We start from the raw sequence: 12,545 nt of genomic DNA, 5'->3' as shown, positions 1-12,545 counted from the left end.
GTAATGAATCGATTATTCAATCAGATCGTAGCACTCGAATAACATAGAAAAAAATAGATATATTGGCATATTCTATTAAACAAGAATAAAAAATGTTAAAAATTTGCTACGAGCAAACACTTAGAACAAACTAGTTTGGAATGGATCATCGAGTAACTGTTCATCATACCGAAACCCTTATGTATTACTTGTAATGCGTATTGCCTACATTTAGTGGATCGTTAGAGCACGATACAACTAATTATTTTTTATTTATGATAAATCTTTAAATAATTTTATTCATACAAAAAAAAACAAAAAAAATCCTTTTGCCTCATATTTTCTTTGTTACTGGGTTGTTTGTATTTTAAAGCTAAGGTAACTATTTAGTGTAGCTTTAAAGCTACAATATTTCAACTGATCGAGTTTTAACTTCAAAATTAATTAACAAAAGCAAATGCCAGCCAAAGATCAATCTTCACTCCTTATACTCTGGCTAAAATAAATAATGTTGGTTGCCTATATCCAGTAGATTGATACGACAGATTCCCAATTTCTCGGTTATAATTCTTCAAAAAATATTTGTCATTATTTGAGAATAATATAAACGAAAGAAATGTTTTAAAGCTATAAATATGTTATAGGTAGATGAAGTAGAAGAATAGGAAAATATGAGTGAGCACTAGTGGGGAAACTTTCTAATATTACACGCATCCTGATTTATAGTGTGATCATAAATAAACCAATAGTTTTTGTTACGGGACATATTCCGAATCAGTTTAGGCACCAATTGCATGCGCAGGGGTGAAGTCATCGACAATTCTAAACTAATCAGAAATCAACACTCTAATGATTTCGTAATGATAGCGTAACCATAGAACTAAATGTATTATCTACCCGATTATTGTAGTTGATTGAATTCGATACCTCGTAATCATAGAACTAAATGGTAACGGTGGAAGGAGTAGGATACAAGAAATTAAAAGGAACACTTGACAAACATAGCTCTATAACTTTCTTTGTATCTCATTCTAATATTACAACATAAATTTTATTGAGAGCGCAGTCTAGTATTACTTTGTCTATGAACTAAATGTATAATTTATAAAATTTTCGTGGTTGATTAAAATGTTTTCCGAGTCAGTAGAGATATGCATTTTTAATGTACATAGGATACTTCTGTAAATTTCGTTTTAAAATTAATGGAATCATTACTATGTATACAATTATTAAGCATTCATAACGGATTTCTCATTCTCAATAGACTAAACAGGTGTACCATAGTTGTTTTTTTGTATTCAATACTATGGAATATAGCAGTGCCGGACTGGGTACCAAAGACCACACTGAATATTTTTTTTTGGGATGGAAAATAGGAAATATTTGTTTTAACTTAGGAATTGTGGGTTGTAATGAACAAAAAGTATTCTGGTTGATATATTTACTTAGAAATGCTTAAAAAATAACTATTATAGCAAAAATGAATAATAAAAATTCACTAAACACGGAATGGAAAAAAATAAAAATTTGTTATATATTGTTTTTTATATAAAGTGAAATAAAAAAAGAATAATAAATATCACCAAGAACTAAATTTTCAATATTTTGACAATTAGAAAGATTCTAAACTCGGCATGAAACGAAATAAGTTTTTTTTTCCATCCCATCGATTATTTTTCATATTTTTTTGCGTAATTTCATCATTTTCTTAAATTTTTACAAATAATATTATATATTCAATTTATCATATGTTATCTTTATTAAATCATCATATTAAATACAGCTTCCTTTATTCTTTTACCATTTTATGTAAATATTATTCAATAAAACCGCATTGGTGACCACAAATGTTAGTAATATACAAAAAAAACTCAATATCTTTTATTTGGGAAAATTGACTAAACCCAGCCACAGTATTTTAGTCAAGTATAATCAGAAATAGAGTTCAAACGTTCGATGGTAATAATATTTTAACACACAATGGAAGGAAGATTTAAACCTTTAAGAAAATCGAAAATTTTGGTTAATAGAGAATTGACGAATTATTATAAGAGTATTTTCAAATCTGTGAGTATTTTTTTAATACAATTTTTGAACCTAATACTCCACTTATTGGAGGATAATTTCATTAAGGAATAGGGGTGGTTTTCATCGTAGACCATACTGTTATATAGACTTTTGACAAAAAGTAACTAACTTTAAAACGAGCTTGCACGACTATGCATAATTCCATTTTCTTTTTCTTGTATTTACTGACTCCAGCTTTTTCTTCTATTCTTCATAAGAAGCTTTTCTAAGCGTCAGATCATTGGGATTTTAGTTTTGATTCTCCTTTTATCTATTATTTTCACTCTTTCTGAACCCCCACTGCTTCATTCATCTGCTGTCGGGTTTTCCTTATCCTTTCCTGTGCTACTTGTTGGAACCAAGTTTCCCCGGGTCTTCCTTTCCGTCTTTTCTCATATCTTTTCGTTTCTGTCACTTTTTCTTATTAGGACATGCGGTGTTCCTTTCTTTAAGTGTCCGTACCAGCTTATACAACTTTGAAAATATTTAAATCAGCCTTGCAAAATCTATCGTTAGAGCAGAACTTAAAGATATGACTATCATCTCCCCTATTCCAAAATCCGCTTTGAACTGCTTATATTAAAAAAACAGAAGATTAGATCTGTAATGTAATCAAATGAACTGCTGTTTTTATACATATTTTTGTTTGTTTTTCATTTATTTATTATTTATTTTAGACATTATAAGGTTCAATAATCATTTCTGTTGAAAATTATGAAGCTTTCGTTTTTAGTTAGCACTTTATTTATCGGGCAGTAGCTATTTGGGCTGAGTAAACTACGAGTTGTTTTGAATTGAATAACGTTACTCAACTTTTCACTTGTTTGGAAATAATTCTTATGATTATTCTGTAATTATCGTGAATAAAAGTTTGACCTAATTTTGGATTAGAAAACAATTGATTTTATTCTTTAATAGATGTAGATGGATTTCCATCAAACCTCTCTGTAACTTTTTTTATTTGATTAAAATATTTGCTACTTCAAATCACTAAGATCTAACGCAGGTGAATGGCGTTTTGGCCAATGTCGAGGCGAGTGTTCAGCACGCGTACCGCGGTCAACCGAACCTGTAAAGGTCTATACTAGTTGCGTCCGGGTTGATTAGGTTATGTTAGGTTAGGATTGTGTTCTAAACTGGCGTCCACAACTATTTTTTTGTAGTTCAATATAAGCTTTACCTCTCCATCGTTTGCAGCATCTGATCACTCATATTTTTTGAAATCTAAATTTAGAACCGTCTACAATATACAAGACTTTTCCTGACTCTGAATGCAATACAGAAGTATTCAGTACGACATTTCTTGGGGTTTGTAACAATTGCCGATGCTTTTTATTCTTGTAAATGATACACTTTGAAGCGAAGTTCTTTTTTTCTACGTATTATTTTAGTGTGATAAGAATGACGACGGATTTGTTAGCATTTTGGAATTGAAAGAATTTTTGGAAGCACAAGAACGATCGACTATTCCAGATAACGTACTCGAATGCATTATAAAGAAATTCGATAGGAATTGTGATATGCAACTGGATTTTGAGGAATTTTTGGAAATGGTGAATAACATTACGTTCATTGAAACGTTTCAGAACGCGACCAACAGGTATGTATAGAGTACCTGCATCAAACTACAAATATTCATAGAACGAGTGATGAGGTTCATTTTATTCCGGAAGTTTTTATTTTTTAACGATGTTAACGAAATAGATGTAATCAGTTTTTTGAATATTCTCTATAGAGTTGAGTCATTACGAGTCCTTTTTCCACGGCAGTTTCCATTCTCTCCTATCCTATGCCTTATTCTTCAATTTCCTACCATCTTATCCCTAGATTTTCCCGTGCTGTCTTAATTTCATCGGTCCAGTTCCTCCTGGATATATGAAGTTCATGCTTCATATATCTTCCTTATTAATCGTTCTTCTTCCATTCTCACAACATGGCCAAACCATTTTAATTATCCTTCTTTTGCTTTGAATTGGTTCTAAAATCAAATTTTCTCTTACAGTATTGTTCCTTATTTTGTCGTATTTTGATTTATTATCTATTTTCCTCAGAAATCTCATTTTTGTACTTTGTATTTTACTTTTTTGTTTCTATGTTAGTATCCATGTCTCAGATCCAAATGTTAACATGGGTGCGGCTACTTTTTTTATATATTTTTGTTTTTATTTGTTTTTGGATTTCTTTTTTGGCTAGAAACTGTGCCTTTATTGCATTGAATAATCTGCCTACTGCTCCAGCTCTCGCGCTTATTTCTTCTTCCACTCTTCCATGTTGTGTTAGAGTCGTACCAAGGTATTTGAAGCTTTTGATATGGTCTATTTTTGATTCCCCTAATTTTATCTTATGTGTCTTCTCCTCTGTTTAGGGCAGACATTTACGAAATTTGGGAATACATTCTATAAAGGTACCTTATAGAGATATATTTTTTTTTTTTAACCTCCAATCGCCCCGTGCAGACGCTATGTGCACAGGAAAAAGCAGGCATGTGCTATAGGCGACTGCGAAGCTCTAGCACTACACACTCCGCCATCTTTGATATTCAGGCGTCAGTCGGCGTTGTGCTACAGCCACGTAAACATGTCCGCCATTATTGATGCTCCCGACAAGTGTGATTCGTTTTCTACAGGCTGATATATTTACGCAGAAGACCATTGGAAAAAGAGTCGTGTGTATGAGGAAAACTGTGATGGTTTTGTGCGTAAATGGTGTCGAAAGTTTAAAGATGTGCATGGTGAAGGGGGCCAAAGACGCAATTCTCTCGCTTCAGATGATCTGGTTGAACGAGTTGACAGAATAATTAAAGAAAACCGCAGATTCACCATTTCTACGGAATTTCCAGCAGATTCAAGTTCTGTTTTGTTTCTTTGACGAGGTTATTGAAAACCTTGTCGAGAGATATGACAAATGTCTCAATCTCTTCGGTGATTATGTCGAAAAGTAACCCTAAGTGTACCAATTTTTTGGTAATAAAATTATTGTTTTATATAAACTTGTATTTTTATTTATAGACTATCGGAGGTTGAAAGAAAAAATAGGCAATTATCTCATTAATTTTTCACACCTTGTGTAAACAATAAAAGGAACTTATCACATATTAATTTATATGCATAACCTATGAAAGTTCGTGTCCATTTTGTTTCAGAATCTTGAGGTTTATACTACTTCCGCAAAAGGAAAGTGCACATCCTGTTTTGAGGAAAACAGTGACAAGAACAGGATCATACGAGAAACAATTTAAATTTGGTTTCAACACCACTGGTATTCTGTTTATATCGATATTGCAGGTTATATTATTCTATTCCGATTCGAAGTGTGATGAACCAGGGTCGATTAGGAGAGCTTTATATTTCTTACCGTGCAATAGGTCCACCCTTTATAGATATTTGTCTTATTTGTTGGTACATTTGAAGTAAGTATTGACACATTTCATTGAACTTAGTGTGATATTTGTAATTAAATAACTTAGGGAGTATTTTTCGGACTTTATAAATACGACAATTACTCATGTCAATATTTCATGATAAATTTTGCTTGAGTGATAAAATTAGCTGCCCATTGTTTTAGATGCTAGTGCACCTATTAAGATCGACCTTGTTTGTACCATTTTATTTTCATTTAATAAATTAGTCTTTACTTATTTCAGCCAAACACACCTATGGGCAAATGTTATATTACAAATTATTATCGGTATTCCTTTGGAAATGGTTCACAGCTGGAGAGTTATTGTGATATATCTAGCAGGAGCGGTTGGGGGTGCATTGCTTAGCTCCGTATTCGAAAGATCTTCTATTTTTCTAGGAGGCAGTGGAGGTGATTTCGCTCTATATACAGCGCATATATCCGTTGTCCTTATGGTAAGTTTCACATTGACACATGGAACACTATGAAATGGAAACTGTAACCCGCAGCTTCAATCGGCAGTTGGAACCCAAACGTTCTGTCATGATTGCGCTCCTAGATTTCCTTTCCAAACGCAGAAATGGAGTTTGCGACTTTTAAAATTGCAGTTTTGCAACTGCTGTTTCAAAATTTTCTAATATCGGCTGTCATATATAAACTACTAGTCGCACCAGGTTGAATTTCCAGCAAAAGTCGTCTACAAGAAAGTAGTACAAGATAATAAATTACTTTCGCTATGAATTCCGTGAACCTTTTTTTTTAATCACTTTGTTGTCTCCACTGTTAACTTTCATTTATACATTATATTATACCATGTGTTCAAGAAAGAATCGGAAGTCGATAAATCACTTTACCAAAACTGTTTGAACTGCCGATGTGTATTTTAACAGTCAGCGTTAGTCAGTGAATCAGTAGAAGAATCATTTAAAAAAGCATGTCTTCGACTTGCAACAGTTTCTTCTTTTGTAGTGACAACCTTATTCGCAAATAGGTATTGAAGGGTATGCAGACGACATAGTCATCTACGCAGAAAGTTGCTTTGAGAAAACACTATTTGATATAGTTCAAAGGGGACTCAAAAAGATCTACCTAATTTTTTTCACTAGAAAGATAAAACTCAACCTCAAGCCCATCAAGCTAGACGGGCAAGCAATCGAGTGGAAGAATATCTGGAACTCACACTAGATAGTAAACTTCTCCTGAAACAAACGAACATGAAAAAGAGATAATCACCAAAGCCACATAAGCCTTGATGGTGTGCAGAAACTTTGCGTCTGAATACGACGACGAGGATCAATCCCTGTGGCCATGATATCTTGCCCAACAACTGCACTAGAAGTGATTATAGTTTGGGGTGCTAGAACTACTTTAAATACCACGAGGAACAATCTCTGGGGCCATGAAATCTTGCTCAACAACTGCACTAGAAGTGATTCTGGTTTGGGGTACTAGAACTAGTTTAAATACCACGAGGAGCAATCCCTGTGGCCATGAAATCTTGCCCAACAACTGCACTAGAAGTGATTATAGTTTGGGGTGCTAGAACTACTTTAAATACCACGAGGAACAATCTCTGGGGCCATGAAATCTTGCCCAACAACTGCACTAGAAGTGATTCTGGTTTGGGGTACAAGAACTACTTTAAATACCACGAGTAACAATCTCTGGGGCCATGAAATCTTGCTCAACAACTGCACTAGAAGTGATTCTGGTTTGGGGTACTAGAACTAGTTTAAATACCACGAGGAGCAATCCCTGTGGCCATGAAATCTTGCCCAACAACTGCACTAGAAGTGATTATAGTTTGGGGTGCTAGAACTACTTTAAATACCACGAGGAACAATCTCTGGGGCCATGAAATCTTGCTCAACAACTGCACTAGAAGTGATTCTGGTTTGGGGTACTAGAACTAGTTTAAATACCACGAGGAGCAATCCTTGTGGCCATGAAATCTTGCCCAACAACTGCACTAGAAGTGATTATAGTTTGGGGTGCTAGAACTACTTTAAATACCACGAGGAACAATCTCTGGGGCCATGAAATCTTGCTCAACAACTGCACTAGAAGTGATTCTGGTTTGGGGTACTAGAACTAGTTTAAATACCACGAGGAGCAATCCCTGTGGCCATGAAATCTTGCCCAACAACTGCACTAGAAGTGATTCTAGCTTGAGGTGCTAGAACTACTTTAAATATCACGAGGAACAATCTCTGGGGCCATGAAATCTTGCTAAACAACTGCACTAGAAGTGATTCTAGTTTGGGGTGCAAGAACTACTTTAAATACCACGAGGAGCAATCCCTGTGGCCATGAAATCTTGCCCAACAACTGCACTAGAAGTGATTCTAGCTTGAGGTGCTAGAACTTCTTTAAATATCACGAGGAACAATCTCTGAGGCCATGAAATCTTGCTCAACAACTGCACTAGAAGTGATTCTGGTTTGGGGTACTAGAACTAGTTTAAATACGACGAGGAACAATCTGTGGGGCTGTGATTCTAAATCTCTCATATCTCAACATAGTACTGGAAAGCGAGGCAAAGAAAACATCATTTAGAATGTTTAGAGATCGAATCATCAAAAAAACCCGTTCCTAAATAATGACCAACACTGGGACATGCTTTGAAAAAGTTTATCTTTGAAAAAAAATTTACCTTGATAATGAACTGTAAAAGCAAACAGGATCAAAACACCAAACAAGAAATTAACAGAATTGTATACGGGTGGATGAAAAACAGCAGACAAAGCTTGGATAGGAGTGCCCAGAACCAAACACTCTGAAAGCCTAGGCAACGCACCAAGCTTTTTAAAAGGAGTGATATCGATGGATCAGATTTAAATACTGGGCTCTTCAGTATCGCAGCTAAAAAACTGGACACAATAGATGATTAGAGTCGCAGTGTATAGGAGAAATAAATGGCAATGTAATAGTATTTAAAATGACCGTATTAAGTTTTGTATTTGAAATTAGACTATAGGAAGGTAGTAGTATGGTTTTTGAAGTAAATACATTGTTTTTGGAAAATATTCACTTATTTTTTTTACCCTAAAACGGTACTTAATTCCAAAACATTCCTCATAATAAAATAACGAAACACTCCTTTGACAGAACGTTCGATATACTGCGTTTTGTTGAGAATGACGCGTTTGTCTTAGTTGGTTCCTACTTTCTATGTCCTTCTGTAAAAAAAAATGTATTAATTATGAACTTCTTGTTTATTATATAATGCGATTACAACATTTTTTAATACAAGGGTGTTTTTAACGTACGTTTTATTTCAGAATTGGCGAGAAATGAGTCATCCTGCAGTTCATCTTATGATATTTGCTATCTTAGTAATTATGGATATTATCAATGTATACGTCAAAATGATTCGAAACGTGTGCTACTTGTGTCACGTAGGTGGCGCCGTCGTCGGTTTACTACTTGGAATCGACATAATACGAAATATTAATCTTACAAAAAAAGAAAACATAATGTGGTACATATCTTGCGTAACATTGTGTTTGTTTTTTTTTACTCTCATAATATTAGACTGTACTCTTGAATCTTATAATTGTTCGGATTTCGGGAATACAACTTATTTAATGTGTAATGTAACTTCTGATATTTCCAACCATTAAATAAGCAAATGAATTAAAATATAATAAATAAAGCATTGATACGTTCTTAAGAAGTTTTCATCTCGATGTCCACTTAAAACAAAATTTAAGGCTACAGATTATTCCAGGAATGCTGATTGCGAGGTGACATGTTTAGAAATTTTTATAAACATAAAAACATCAATTACAGCTACTATTTGATATTATCCCCGATCATACAGGACGTCCGGAAATTAGTTGAACAAATAAAACATAATACTGATGACATTTTTGTATTCTAAATAGAAAATTATGCAGTTTAACCCCCTCATCTCCGACGACCTTGTAATTTCAATGAAATGACAACATCGTTCGAAGAATTTGCACAAAATATCATATCCTAACCTAACCTAACCTAAATCATTTTCCAGACAACTTTTGAACACCCTCCTCCACGTCCCAGCTTAGAACTTCCTTTTGCGTCACACATTCATAAAGTACAAATAACACACTATTCAATTTTTATATTTTTCAACCCTAAATAACTATGTGAAGATGATGATTCCGCGACCAAAATATATATTATATAGATCAAGTATGAAAAACTGTACAACATATTAAAATTTCATGGTGATCGGAGGCGAGGGGGTTAAACTGCATAATTACCAAAATTAGGTCAATCTTGAAATCATAGATATGTGCTTAGAAAGTGAAGAAGAAGAGCTTGTATAAAACTATAAAACAAACACGCAAATAAAATAAAATCTATATATAAAATATACACATATATATGGAAAAACTTGTATTAAAAATCAATATTAATTGATTAAAACTAATGCAGAATTAAATATTAGTATTATAATAGAGCGTAAAAAGGTACTTTCCAGTAACTATGCCTTCAAATTCTTGAGAAATGCCGAAAAATATATCGATTGGTAAATGATTGTGCATTTTTTTCGCATTGTACAGTATTGAGCCTTTACTTCTGAACGTGATAAGTCTCTTTTGTAGTTTGAAGATTGGCCTAAATTGAAGATAAAAATCGCACCATGATTTAAGTGTAATTAGGTCGCTGGATAGATGTAGTTAATAAGCAGAAGAAACAAAATAGGGCCTAGTACTGAACCTCGAGACACTCCGTATTTTGGCAAGAAGACATCGTTGTATAAACCTTTACAAGCTGACTTCTATTGGAAGGTGTGACTTAAACCTTGCGAGGGGTATTCCCCTGAAACCTTAGTACTGCAATTTGCTAGAAAAATTACTGAAAGCTGTTGCAATGGAGGGATTGGAGTAAATATAATTCAGGATGGAGAACACAATTTGTGTATTTGTTACTTAAAAACCCAAATTGATGGGTAGTTTTTTCTACCCATCTTCTCCTTGTTTGTCAAAGTGTTAAGGTGATTCGATGTGCATTTCGGCAAACATATTTAATGTAAGCGAAACTTTGATAAAACTACGGGCATAAAGAAGAAACTGTGTACGTTTACATTAGCATCGGGAAGATATGAAAGCGGATCCTGATAAAAAGTTAAAGAATTTTTTATTACATTCAAAAAGTAATTATTAAGGTCTCAACGTCTGCGAGATATTTACCATGCTGGACTTTAGATTCTAAATATCAGTATATATTATTCTCTTTCTCGGTTGGTGAAATTTAAAGGTGTTTAACCATCGTCTGGTGTTCAATTATTTGAGGAAATTCGACTTGTGACGTCTGACTATCCATCGCTTACCTAGTATGGTGCATTCTGAGCGTGAAAGCGTAGATTAGGATGGCTGTGTCGATTGCTTTCGCGGGGTTAACAGTATTAAGGCTTCTACTCAATAGTTTGGTTAACCGTGACCTATATTTTTGTCTGAATTCCTTTTTTAAACCCGTGAAGTTTATTCCCCGATTTTGTGGAATATCTGGATATTTTTACTTATCTCTTTATTGCTTTCATGGATTTAATAAAGTGAAATGAAGATTTTCTTAATCGATTGATGCCATAAATACCACGATAACACCCATAGTTTCGAATTTATTCAATTTTATACTCAGGGATGATAACAATATTCCGAAAATTTCTCGGTTTTGTGCCAAAATCTTGAAAATATGGGTTTGTCTAAAAGTATGGGAAAAATGATCAAATATCATGTATTTGTCGCCGGAGATTTCACAAAAAGTATTATTTTTTAGATTGGGAATATCGTTCTAACGAAAATTCAATTTTCATGGATTTTCACGGATTTTCCCCTTGTTATAATTTTTTTTTCGAAAACTGACATCTCTTGTCGAATCCCCATATCATTTAACCCCCATGTACAAAATTTGGTTGAAATCGGGGCCAAACGATTTTTTCTCCATTTTCATTCCGTTGCAATAGCTCAAATTCAAAGCTCTATAACTCGCCTTGTATAATCAAGAGAGTAGAATTATATTTTTTCTATGATAGTACCTATGTTTTTCTTCCGATTTTTCCTTATTACCACGTTTCAGCTGCTAATGTGTAGACAATATGAATTTTTATGTGGATTTTTTTGAGAAAAAACTTGTCTCGACTTTCACCCTGTATAATACGCGTATGTATGGGAATGAAGAATTGCAATGAGACCAATAAGTGAAATGAAGATTTTCTTAATCGATTGATGCCACAAATAACATGATAACTCTCAAAGTTTCGAATTTATTCAATTTTATACTCAGGGATGACAACAAAATTCCGGAAATTTCTCAGTTTTGTGGCTAAATTTTTGAAAATATGGGATCGTCTAAAAGTATGGGGGAAAAGATCTAATATCATATATTCGTCGCCGGAGATTTCAGAAAAAGTATTATTTTTTAGATTGGAAATAACGTTTCTACGGAAATTCAATTTTCATGGATTTTCACGGATTTTCCCCTTGTCAAAATTTTTTTTCCGGAAAACTGACAATTTTAATCGAATCCCCATATAATTCAACCCCCATGTACGGAATTTGGTTGAAATCGGAGTCAAAAGATTTTTCTCCATTTTTATTCCACAGGGGTACCCTTTGAAATGTCGAATTCCGCTGCAATAGCCCAAATTCAAAGCTCTATAACTTGGTTGGTATAATTAATTATTATTATAATATAATTTATAGAACGTTGTAAAACGTGTGGCATTACTAGATATTTCAATTTTTTATTATCACTTCAATAAAAAATTCTTTTTAAAATATATGCTCAATCAAACGACTTAATTAAATGTTTTATTGCAAATTTTATATCTTCAATTTGTTTATCGGAACGCGTCAGACATTAGATTTGAATGTTGTTGTAAAGATAGTAAATATGTTCAGTTTATTACAACCCGTAAATATTATTTTTAAATTCCCGAAATTCAATAAACGTTCAATGTTTATTTTTTTTTTCAAATGAAGTCATAATGGCAAATGTCTCCTTATGTGGAAAATTACGTATTACATAGTACGTAGGCTGTAAGTTTGAATTTGATTTGTTATTAAACTTCGTATTATTTGAAGAAAACCTTTATTTTTAGTGTTTCCATC

At 33.4% G+C, this 12,545-nt stretch overlaps 1 protein-coding gene across 2 annotated transcripts; it reads left to right on the top strand.

The window, feature by feature from the left end:
- The first annotated feature begins 1,872 nt into the window (after window positions 1–1,872).
- Window positions 1,873–9,113, top strand: LOC130901617 (rhomboid-related protein 3-like). 2 transcript variants are annotated; one of them, XM_057813103.1, is made up of 5 exons: window positions 1,873–2,046; window positions 3,438–3,646; window positions 5,189–5,455; window positions 5,690–5,900; window positions 8,727–9,113. In XM_057813103.1, the coding sequence occupies exons 1-5, from the start codon at window positions 1,960–1,962 to the stop codon at window positions 9,066–9,068; spliced, it is 1,116 nt and encodes a 371-aa protein (XP_057669086.1). In that variant the 5' UTR covers window positions 1,873–1,959; the 3' UTR covers window positions 9,069–9,113. The 2 variants fall into 2 exon arrangements, with proteins under 2 accessions (XP_057669086.1, XP_057669088.1); XM_057813105.1 differs by lacking the exon at window positions 1,873–2,046 and adding an exon at window positions 3,299–3,386 and having other exon boundaries at window positions 8,727–9,107.
- Window positions 9,114–12,545: the final 3,432 nt, after the last annotated feature.

Source organism: Diorhabda carinulata, chromosome X, assembly GCF_026250575.1.
Source record: "Diorhabda carinulata isolate Delta chromosome X, icDioCari1.1, whole genome shotgun sequence".
Taxonomy (NCBI): Eukaryota; Metazoa; Arthropoda; class Insecta; order Coleoptera; family Chrysomelidae; genus Diorhabda; species Diorhabda carinulata.
The sequence above is the reverse complement of the archived record's forward strand: the minus strand, read 5'-3'. Positions and strand labels throughout refer to the sequence as shown.

Excerpts from the sequence above, each read along its gene's own strand:
- LOC130901617 (XM_057813103.1), top strand. The coding sequence starts at position 1,960 with ATGGAAGGAAGATTTAAACCTTTAAGAAAATCGAAAATTTTGGTTAAT. Across the intron at positions 5,456-5,689 it reads TATTTGTTGGTACATTTGAA|CCAAACACACCTATGGGCAA; the intron begins GTAAGTATTGAC and ends TACTTATTTCAG. Across the intron at positions 5,901-8,726 it reads ATATATCCGTTGTCCTTATG|AATTGGCGAGAAATGAGTCA; the intron begins GTAAGTTTCACA and ends GTTTTATTTCAG.